Source organism: Phoenix dactylifera, chromosome 3 (genome assembly GCF_009389715.1).
Source record: "Phoenix dactylifera cultivar Barhee BC4 chromosome 3, palm_55x_up_171113_PBpolish2nd_filt_p, whole genome shotgun sequence".
Taxonomy (NCBI): Eukaryota; Viridiplantae; Streptophyta; class Magnoliopsida; order Arecales; family Arecaceae; genus Phoenix; species Phoenix dactylifera.
Genome location: NC_052394.1, coordinates 21327683 through 21339748, shown reverse-complemented (window position 1 = coordinate 21339748; position 12066 = coordinate 21327683). Strand labels below are relative to the sequence as shown.

At 36.4% G+C, this 12066-nt stretch overlaps 1 protein-coding gene across 5 annotated transcripts in view; it reads left to right on the top strand.

Annotated features, from left to right (window-relative positions):
- LOC103702873 (E3 SUMO-protein ligase SIZ1-like) overlaps positions 1-12066 on the top strand; it is a 34803-nt gene that overhangs the window by 2959 nt on the left and 19778 nt on the right. For all 5 annotated transcript variants that reach the window (XR_603369.3, XR_003384823.2, XM_039124969.1 and 2 more), the window contains 5 exons: positions 1788-1830; positions 3089-3167; positions 3319-3478; positions 5883-6016; positions 10361-10429. Coding sequence is in view for 3 of the 5 variants with exons in the window: in XM_039124969.1 (XP_038980897.1) it covers positions 1788-1830; positions 3089-3167; positions 3319-3478; positions 5883-6016; positions 10361-10429 (485 nt within the window). In the remaining 2 variants the exon portion in view is untranslated. The remainder of the gene's footprint in view (positions 1-1787; positions 1831-3088; positions 3168-3318; positions 3479-5882; positions 6017-10360; positions 10430-12066) is intronic.

Genomic DNA, 12066 nt, shown 5'->3' with positions numbered 1-12066 from the left:
GTTAGGACTTAGTACTTGGTACTTACGTGTTATGACAATAGTTATAGCATAATCAACATTGTAGCCTTACCAGTACTCTGTATCAGGCCTACCTAGAACCCTCATCAAACATAACCATCGCAAAGACCCACATAAGGCTGGGCTGGATGTGTGGCTTCAGAATGCTAAACAGGCTAGCATACGCAGCTGCACAATGCTAAGCATGTTGCACATGCCTCCACAATGCTAAGTCGTTTGCTTGTTTGGTCTCTGTGCGATATGACCATATATAATAACTACATATAGGCAATGCAATGCCGGCCACATCTGCATATGCGGCCACATGCACAGATTTTATCACTGAGAAATAGTACCTGAGAGAGGATTGTCTAAAAAAGGTGGTGGATGGCTGTTGAGTTGAAAACAAGAATGAAACATAGAATTTAAAGAAAATGGCATAGATAAATAAGGCTCTGTTTGTTTGTTGAGAGATTGAAAAAAAAAGAATGCTAAAAGCCTAAAACAGTAGTAAAGAAACAAAAAAAATAAATTAAGAATTTTTTTGTTGAACTTAAAAAATTGTAGGGAAAGTGGTGAGAATATGATTGAGTTGTTTTTGTCCACTTTTATATTGTTATTTTCTCAAACTCACTAGTTCTCAACCAATTAGAGAGGAAAAGTTTAAAGCTTTGCAGGTAAAATATTTATCTCTTATTTTCTCCTTATTTTTCTCTCCATGTATTTGTTTCCATTGGCAGACAATTCAAAAGAAGAATCTCCTGTGACTTAGCTATTTAGCAATCAATGAGAGACTAAGGGTGGAGTCACCTACAATGATAAAGAATTGACCAACAGATAAATAAGGTCTAACTTTGACATCTTGTGACTGTTAGAAATGGGCTTATAGACCATTTAAAGCCAATCTTCTCTGTTGATTGATCCCTTTCTTAGGTTCCTTGTGAATCTCCCATTAGATTATGTCTCCTGCAATTTGTACAATGGCCAAGCGTATGTTCTGCAGTCATGCAGAAATCATATAGCTACTCTTCCACTTTCTTGTAAGCTTAATTTTTATTATGTACTGCATATTACATATAAATAATTTGCCTGTAATCATTTTACCAGAAAGTTTTCAGCAGATGTTTAAAAATAGTCTTTTTTTCTTATTTACCCTTGCAAATATGGATTATTTCATTTTTACCCTCCAAACATCACTTTTTTTATATATGCCTCAAAACTTCCTGTTTTTGCAAGAATACCCCTTTCGTTAGATTTTTGACCAACGGTGTTAACTGTATTAAGTATTAAATGACTTTATTGTATTAATACTCATAAAAAAAATTATGCAAAAATATAGCTTTGTCCGTTATACATTAAGATAGTAAAATTTTTTAGGACAATAATGCAAAAGGGCGATAATGCCTTTTTATACTTCAAATAATTATTTTTAAACATCATTAGTCAAAAATCTAAAGAAAGGGTTATAATTGCAAAGCAAGATGATTTGAGGCACATGTATGCAAGTAGAATATTTGGAGGGTAAATATGTAATAAACCATATTTACAAGGGTATACTTTCAAAGAGCTCTTAAAAATATGACATTTTGGCATGTTATTCTTTGACCAGATGAAATGTTAGTTGCACCTGTTAGTAGTTCACTTGGACATGTCAAGTTTTCATATGTATTTGGCTTGAGCACCTAATTAACATGGCCCCTTGTTTTTAGAACATTTTGACTCCGATAGGTGCCTGCTTGTTCATACTTTTTTGCCCTTTTTTTGATGCGCTTTTCTTATTTATTGTGCAGGAACTTGTGGACAGGATTTTAGCATTACTTTCTGACGAACAAGGTATATGTTAGTGCAACAAATTGGATGAACATACTAGTATTTTTTTTCATAATTTTTAACTCTATTTGTTTGTGTTATGTCAATTCATGTGAATTGAAGTGATGCCAGAGACATGAAGAATACTCTTTTGGTTGCATGGGTCTAAGTGATTTAACCATATCTGGAAGCCTAAAATTGATTGCTTCTTATTATATAGGGAAATCTGAGATTCTATTATTATCTATCTGCCCTGGAGTTCAGGTCTATTGTTTTAAGGATGACTTTGCAGTTTTGTATTTATATATTCATGCACAAGTTTTGATGGTCAAACCCTTTATTCAAGTGCTTTTTTAGATTTGCCTAAACTATCTTTAGTAAAAGCCCTTGGAAACAAGGTCAATTGAACCGATATTGAGCTCGTACATGGTCGGTGACCTATTTGGTGTGGTATGGGTCCGTATCTTGCTGTTCTGGGGCATATACTGAAACAAGGAGAGGGAGGGGGAGGGGGGGAGGGAGAGAGAGAGGCCGCGGAAGTTTGAGCCTTGTAGGGGAGCTTCGAGAGCTCTGTACTCGGCGACAGGGACCAAGGGAGGGGGGGAGAGGGAGAAAGGGAGAGAGGGAGGAAATTGGGCCGTTGTGTGGAGGCTTCGAGAGCTCCGGATTTGGTGATGGGCTAGGGGAGAGAGAGACTCACCTAGGAGGCTTCGGGGATTAGGGCTTCAGGGATGAAGGGCTTTAAAACTAAGTGACCGATCAAAGGCTGAAAAAACTCAGATATTATATACCGAACCGACTAGCTGAACCATGTCGGTAATCGGCTGGTCCAGTACGGTACACCCCGAACTGGTTGGTTCGGCTAACCTTGCTTGGAAGTGCTTTACATGATTAAGCATCAAACAATAACAATACAATATTAAGGCCTATACGATGATTTGTGATTATTCACATGTATTAATTCTATTGAAACATGTGCATGTGTATGATTTGCATTACATGTTTAGAGGCATGTATGTTCTTGCAGGTATCTCCGTGCCATGCATACACAGATATGTACATAATTGCATGTCTTTGTACATGCCAGTTTCTAGGTTGTAAGAACAAAGTGGAGTAGCTTCTTTTCAATTCTGCAGTATAGTTTCTGTCGTCAAGTTATTGGTGTATCTTCATAATATCTATGTTTGTTACATGTTCTTGGGCCTTTCTATGCCTTATTATCTAGTTTCAGGAGTCCCTTTTCCTCAAACCGCATCCTCATTATATGTATTCTCTTTTATAGTTTCAAAATCGCATGGTTGGACAACGAAGATTTCTGTTGGAAAAGAACAAGTTGCAAAAATTATTGACGACACTTACAGGTGCTCTCACAGCCATTTTCAATTTTGGTTACATTTTGTGAGTTTCATTGTATTTTCTACATTGCCTGATTAGTTCTAACAACCTTGATTCTCCATTTCAATAGAAAACCTCTGTCAAGTGCTTAGTTTGCATGTTTTTGTCTTCTTGCAGAAAAGTGCGTGCTCCTGGGGCTACTGATTTAGCACCGAGAAACCAGAGTGGCTCAGTAAATAATGTGGAACCTAAAAAGGAAGTGAATGATCATCCCAAGTTGGATATGAAGGTTCGTTGCCCTTGTAGTAACTCCTTGCTCATGGAGTCAATGATTAAGGTAAGATGCTTATTTTTACTTTTCAGTGGTTTCATCATAGGGTTAAGCATCATCTGTTAGTTATTTGGCTTTCTGGAGCATGACCAGAAAATTGTTTCTGTACGATAATTTTCTTTGCTTTTGTCTTTGATAACTTGCATTTGGAGATGATAATTTTTATTATTCAGCCATAAGTTGGATGATCAGCATCTATGACTTGGCATTATTTGGTAGATTTGTGGAAGTCACAATGGCTGTCACAAATTCACATGCATCAGTGCATATTTCCCCAGGTGAAGACAAAAAGTCTATCAAGGCAAATCAATGGTTCTAGATTGGACGGAGAGAAGGAGATTTTGAATGAAAGTGTTTCTTGTAGATTACTAGCTGAGTTTGTTTGTCAAATCTGACTCTTATACTGATAGGATTGGGAATATGGGTGAACTTTTATAGAAGATGCTTTGAATTGTGGATGAGAACAAGTATTATGAGTTATAAGATGTGTGGGCTTGAAGTATGTGGGCTGGCTTCAACATGACCATACAGGATTATGTGGCACTGTTAATTGTCTAGTTATAAATGTTATTATAACTTGTTTAGCACTATAGAGGTTTTTGATTCTCAACCTCAATTCTGGGGATAATGAATCAGGCCAGTTTGGGAGCAAAGAAAACAGTTGGAAGAGAAGATAGGAGGTCTCAGGTTGTCTGAGTATTGATGTAGGGGAGGCGGGATACTTACCCAGCACCAAGTTTGTATTCTAGACACATTTTGCTGTATTGCGAGATATGTAGCCTTGCCAATTTATTATCGAAAAATACGTGAAAAAAAAACAATTACTTTCTTCTGATAAAGACCATTTTAGATATATCTGTAGTGGATGTTTAATTTGCATGATATGCACCATCCACAATGAATTTTACCAGATGTATATAAAAATCACATTATTAACTAAAGTTGCCTTTTCTTTGACATACATTACTTAGGGGTTGGGTTTGATAAACATCAGTTGTGTTTGTATCTGTTGATACTTGATACACCTTAGGTATCATAAGGTATTGGTCATTGTGGTATGCCATCCAGTGGCACTGTTGATACATATTTAATACAGAGCCTATAAAGAGATGTACATCCACTTCGTGCTGGTGAGGCCATGACATGGTATTAAATTATTAATTGTAAGACACTATATGACATGTATCTGAAGTTCCACACATTGCCAACTATAGTCCTATATGTAAACAGGCAGTTTGGGTGGGGGAGGGAATGAAAGATCAAGAAGACACTCAGGAATGAAGATGAAGTAATTCGGCATGTTGCTGAAGCAGATGTTATATGTTTAGTGCATTTATCTTCAGCAATAAATTGAGAGTGAGGATTGCAAGCAGAAGTTTTTTATGTGCTGATGTATTCGGTTGTGCAATGCAAATGACTTTTGCTCTTTAGACATTGCCTTAGTGCTATTTGGAGTTGAAGTGGGCCAAGTCTACTCTAACCATGTTTAGATTCATCAAAAGTTTACTTTTCTTAAGCCTACTTGTAGACCTGCTGGGCGCAGACTAGTTCCGAAACCTGAACCATCACTTCTTTAGGTTGGATTTGGATCACCGAGACTTGTGCTAACTTGAATAATACATATCTTGTTACAGCTAATATGAGCTTGACAAATTTTGATCGGTTTTTACCCAGCCTAACTGAGATTTTTCCTATATGACAATTTATTTGAGTCAAGGATTTAAGTACTGGCAAATACTGGTCCATATTGGCCATATCATACTAGCAATGTACTGGTACAAAATTTCCCCTAGGGTAATGTTCTGTTTTGACACATTGTACAATGGTTCTTTGGTATGCTGGCACTGAGGCAAATTGTGTGTTGGTATGGTGTGACACTGTACTAGTTCCCACTATACTGTTGATGTGCTGTTAGAATCACTGGTACCTGTACTTCAATCCTTGATTTAGATTGTATTAAGTAAAATGTACACAATAGTTGCCTTAGACTGTCAAATTCCTTGAAGATGAAAGAATTGTATATTTAGGACTGTATCACTGGGCCACTTTTATTTGGATGCACATGTGAGGTTCACCTTGCCTCAAAAAATACACAATGAGCAGAAACTTATTGCACCATCATTCATGACAAAATATTGTTACTTCTTGAATTCTTTTCTTTTTTATTTCTTTTTTTATTCTTATATTCTATGAAAAGAGGCTCTGTGCTTAAAGATCACGCCTTGTATTCCTGTGCTGTTGCTAACCATATATTAATTTGTTGGTTATTAAACTGTGTCATGAAGCATTGCAATATTAAATATGATTCTGTCAATTTTAGTTGTCTGCTTTTAATGAATCAAGAGGATTCTGAGGAATTTATATTCATTGTCACTTTGCATTATGATGTCCTTTTTGTTACTAATTGCAGTGTGAAGAATCTCGATGCCAAGTCTGGCAACATCTCAATTGTGTCATTATACCTGAAAATCCTATGGAGGGTGCTCTGCCTGAAATTCCACCCCATTTTTATTGCGAAATATGCCGAATCAACAGAGCAGACCCGTATGACTATCCCATCTGTCTATTGGACTGAATAATCATCTTAGGTTTTTCCTTGAAGTTTATTGGTTATCAACTTTGATCTAATTACTGTTTGAGATTAATTTATCTATGTTAAATGGCACAGCTACTTCTCATTATGAAGTGACAACATGCCTGTCACTTGTTTTATTAGTTATTAATAGTTCTTTTGCAGAATGATTTCATCTTCGGATGCAAAAGGCTGGAAACTTTGTTAAGTATGGCATGTGTGTTCCATATGTCTGAAGTTTGTTTATGAAGGTTATCTGTATCTGCTACAGATTAAAATGTTGTGTGCTATGCTGTAGCCAAATTTTAGTTTAAATAGTTTGTATCTCCGAGTCAACATATGCTTTTTTGGATAACTGAAGCATTTGCTTGCTTCCATCTATATATTACAAGTCTATTATGGCTTGGAATCTGGAGCGAGCCTTTTCTCCACGCAAAAACTCTCACACACGTGCAAATTCATGGATGTTCATGAGATGAAAGTGAAGTCTTCATCATATGTGAAATTTCTTCTACTAATTAAGCAATGAAACCTGTTAAATTCATCTCCTTATGATTAGCAAGTAAACTTAATTTACCAAATGACATGTAACAGAATATGCAATATGTTAATTGAAATTGTTAATACCAGACCTCATCTACCAATTGGCATCATATAACATGTCTACTTACCATAGTGAGAAACTAAGAATATTCTCTGAATCATCAAAAATTTCTTGAATTATTATCTGTTTTTTCGTTGAACAATTTATTCCCCTAATTATTCTGGTATATTTCAAAAATTGTTTAATTTTATGCTTCATTCTAGAGATACTCATGAAATTATTTATCATAAACTATTTCTTGGTGCTAGTGTTTGGTTCTGCTTTCATTAATTGCTGTTGGATCTCCTGTGTTTCTTTCTTCATGACAACCCATAATGATACTACACTTTTTACTTTTGTTAGTTTCTACTTATACATGCATATATATATTACTGATCCAAATTCTTTTTGAGCTTTTCGCGAATTTTCTAACAAAGTATTATTTCATATTGTTGGTGGTTCGTACTTTGTATAATCTTTCTGTCAAAGAATCAGTTTGGCAATGGGTGGTCTGGTAGCTAGCGAAAGATGTGTTTTGCATGAAAAGAGGTGCGGGATGCAGAGAAGTCCTCAGGTAGAGAGGACAAACATAGAAAACAACCATCAAGGATTGGAATAGATACAAGTAGTGAAGGTGGAAAGGGTTTATTTATGAGATAAAGCCAAATAATTGGAGCAAATCTAAATAAACTAGCAAACTAAAGGAAGCCATGAAAGATCCTTGAGTGACGCAAAACAATGAAATAGTGAAATATTATGCTTGATGGCCTTTGCTCTTTGAAAGGCAAACATGATAGCAAAATAAAAAGACAATACTAGATTCTCTGCAAGGTTTCATAAGGATAATTCATTACTAAGGAGGCTCGTGACAAATGGCTGGACATTTATACATGGCAAGAAAGATTATACCCAAAGAGATTTCATGGCCAAGCGGACAAAAGTCAACACCTAGAAGAGCTATACACCTTCAAATAAGAAATCTTAAATATGAACATGTATATTAAAGAACAAATAAAAGTATTGTCTATGGATTATAGAAGTTAATTTAGAGAAAAGGAAACCAAGTAGTATCTTATGTCCTATGGAGGCTAAATGCTAGGACCAATTCTACCCTCTTATCTCAGCAACTATCATACACCATATGAAGATGAAGTCATTGCAATTCTTACCACAATTTGGTGGTCTACTGATATAGGACAATAAAAAAAAAAGATACCTTTCGGGAATCATTTTCAGTCTAAAAGAATGTTTGGTCAAAATAGATACCATAGATGTTTTTACTGATCGAAATCTTTGAATAAGGTGTACTGTCTGGATGACAGACCAAGAGCCTATGGTTAAGTAAAATTTCTACTACTGCTCTGCAGCTGATCAGTGCCAAGTTGTGACATCTAAGGTGCTTTAGCAACAATGTCTGCTAAATATCCGAAAATGTTGAAAACAATGAATGGATATGTTGTGGCTGTGCAGTGTAGAAAAAGGATTAGTCATTCTCAAATATTGATTTCTTTAGTGTTCACACATGCCCTGATGACTGATTCTTTTCTCTGTTACCATGGAACTTGATGACCAAATATCACATTCGTTGAACTTCTTTTAAGGGAATGAAACCCAAAATGGGTACACAGTGGACTCACAACCTGTATGAAGACAATGCATTAATGTGTGCACACATTGATATGTAAACCTATGCATGCAATTGATAGTCTTGCATATATGCAGAACATAATAAAAAACATATGTATACATTACACTGAAGATTTAAACATTGTAATGTATATATGTTAGGTTAGCTGCTTTACCAGGTTTCATTTACAATGCAAATATATTTTACCATTCCCACTTGGAAACGGAAAAATGGGGCATCCAACACCCGATTCCTACTGCCTTATTATTTTTACTCTTTCTCAGGACTTTGGATCCAGGAATGCTTACTAACCAATGTGCTTTAAACGTCTTGAGATCAAAGTAGAAAATATTTCTTGAGCATGCCGGAGTAGAAAGTTGCTGCCATGGTGGTTTACGAAGAAACACTTGGCGATAAAATTCTCTTAGAACTTTGACTAAGAACTTTACAACTTTGAAGACATAATGTTGGTAAAGCATATGTGGTGGACCAACTAGGGTTATAAACCAGTAGCTTTGAGAAAAGCTTGTGACCTGTGATGATGGTATTAACATTGTAGAACAGACATATTTTTCATGTTATTGATTTTGGGAGTGCTGTGCATTTGTTACATAACTATAGGTCATTGTACTGTCAGTATTTTTGGAAGGGTGCTGTCAGAGGCGGAACCAGAAAGTTTTCCTTGGGGAAACCAATATCAATATTACAATCTCATACTAAAATAATAAAATTTGTGCTCATAATGCATATGACTTCTTGTTGTTTGTGTGAGTGTGATTTAAATTATTTAAATAATTACAATATAAAATGGAAAAGATGGTAGGCCAGTTAACAGTCAAGACCTCTAGAGAGTGCTAGTCAGCACCATTAGTGAAAATTTATTTACAACAGGATATATTCAAGGAAGTAAAAAGCTATAAGCGCTATATATTAAAAATAAAATAGTTTAACATGGATTATTATAAAGTTTTATGGACACGCATATGCAAAAGAAATTCTATTCACTTATAGATCAAAATCATATTAATCTGTAAAATATGCATGCCAGAATTCTTTAGTCTAAAAAAAGACTAATAAAATAAATGTAGAATGCATACAAAAAAAGAAGCCAAAGAAATAAAGATGTCTTCCTATCATGTTATAGGTTTATAAGTTTCTCTTAAAATTTTTAATCTTGTTTCATATTTTCCCTTCTTTATAAGTTGAAACTATACATCAAAAACTTAAAAGATTCTTTCTTGCTTAAGTTGGGTTCCCAATATGAAATTAAGTACCAACTGATGAATTGGGGCTGTTAGGAGCACATGCCAAAACTAGGAGTAAGAAAGCAGGATTCCATCATTCTATGAATTTTGGGATGGCTAGATGACATTATTATCTTTCTATTTAAAGACAACGAGATTTAGTGGGCAATGAAGTGGAGGAATCCTGTTAAATTTTAATGAGTGAGGCTTATCGTCTAGGAATCCGACAAATTGAAAACAGCTTAAAGAATGCTGTTTCCTTCTAGCATTGTAACACTTAATTATAAAAAAAGGGAACAATTTGGGTTTTTGTGCGCCTGTGTGTGTTGGGGGAGGTTGCAAAACCCCATCTACGTAGGGATTCTTGATATTTCTTGTGGTGTCAAATGTGAAATTGGAAGAAGATTTTCTGTTTGTTTGGCTGGGGAGGGGGTGCTGTGGCTCCCCTTGGATCCACCAATGGGTGTTGTAATGGCATGGACTCTCTTGTGGCCTACATAATGCTTCTTATGTGGTAATCTTATATCATCTCATAGGCTTTCATTTCAAACATCCGTGTATAGTTGTGTTTTTGCATACTTCTTTTCATCAATTAAGACACGAAAAAAGGTTGTTATTATTCTAGAGACAGCTTGTCCATGATTTCAGTTCATATTTTCCTCTAATATTTTGATATTGTGATGAAGAGTATGCTCTTGTTTTGTTTTTTTGATTTCTCAGTTTCTTTTAGATGTAAAGTAGCAGTAATCTGTCTTGTTGTGTTGTAATCCTGTCTGTTTGGTTATTCAATTACTCTGTTATGTTCTTTAATTTGAAAGGTTGAGAACTTCTAGATTACAGTGGCATCCTCTGAAACGTACAGATTTTGGTTGACAATCGCGCATCCATTGCTTCCTGTGAAGTTGGCTTCTTCTAGTGTTGCTGATGATGGGTGTGTGCTATACTGAAACTCTTTCCACATGCTGTTCTTGTTTCGTTAGTCAATTATATGACGTAATATTTTACCAAAAATTATGTACTGTTAATTTCTAATTTTCCCTTATATTATGTATTGCCAGTAGTTTTAGGCTTCTGGTGATATTGAAAGGCATTGCATCTTTTTACCAATGCTGTTAATTGTTATCCATGTAGTTGGAACTGCCTCAGTAGAAATGCTTACATACAACTGTTTTTGTAGGCAAACCTTGCTCCTTGGTTTCTTTTTAACTGTCTTTCCATGGTGAGCAATTTAAAAAATATTTTTATTCATTTTGCACTTTATATTGCGAGTGACATGCAAGTGCAGTCCCCAAGTGAGACCTGAGGGATGGAAGACTGCAGAAAAAAGCTTCATGTTTGGGAAAGTTCTGTTTGAGTTTTGTAATTATGTTTCCATGTTGATGGATATATTCATCCTATATATATCTTTATGCTATAATGTGCTTATTGAAAGATTGGCTTGTAGGTGCATAAGCATGAAATTTGTTTATAGGCAGTGCTGATAGAATCTTTTTGATTTGGTGCCTGTCATGTCATGTTGCACCGTAGTCAGCATGATATGCAAAAATGTGTTTTGATGCCAGCATTTGCTACACATTCTCATAAAAGCTAATTTTGACAAAAAATTCAGATTACATAAGAATATGGTTGAAACTCAAGATGGGTGTGTGGGATCTTGGGCTGGGCTCAAGCAAATACGGCTTGCTTGTGTTTAGCATGTTTATTCCCCTACTAGGCAGTGCTTAGGCTAAAACTTCAGGTGCCTGCTTTACCTACTAGTGTCGAGTTGGCAATTGGGTATCTGGTTGGGTGGTCCCTTGTGACAACAGTGGGCTTAGTTACTTCACAACCTTATGTAATTTCATATTTTCATGAACTCATACTAGAGTTTAGCATATGTGCAACGGGCATGCAAATTTTTTTCTATGGAGCTTATGCAAGATGGGAAACATATATTTTTTCTCAAGCAGTATGATGCCATTAAAATAAGATCTGTAAGTTAATAGTAAAAAGTTTCAAATTTTTAGGAAAGGGGACAAATAGTTGGTGTGACTGGGGGTTCTCTTTTCTGTAGAGTTTTTCGGTAGCATGACTCTTTCTTATTTTTCTTTTTAGAAATAATGGTTTGGTATTTTTCTTTCTCAATGAAGACTCCATGGTTGGCGGAATCGTCCCGAATCGCCCGGTTTGGGGCATCCCGAACTATACCGGCGGTGGACCGAGATGGTTATGGCAACGAAAACGAGACTAGCGACGGAGGGGGAGAAGAAGGAAAAAGAGAAAGAGAGAGAGAGCGAGCAGGGGAGGGAGGGAGAGGAAGGAAGAGAGAGAAAGGTGGAGGTTGGCCGACGGAGGCTGGGGAGCTGTCGCGCGGCTCTGCCTCCTCCACATCGCGGCTCCGCCTCCTCCGCACGGCTACTCCCTAACCCTCTGCTGGATTTCCGCCGGCCTCTCTCGGCCTCCCCCTTCTCTCTTTTCCTCCTGTTCTCCCTCTCCCCCGCCTCTTCTATAGCGTCGGTACAGGCCCGGCATAGCACAACGCGGACCCGTACCGATCCGTGCCGCCTGGCAACCGGTTCAGAGTCCGGT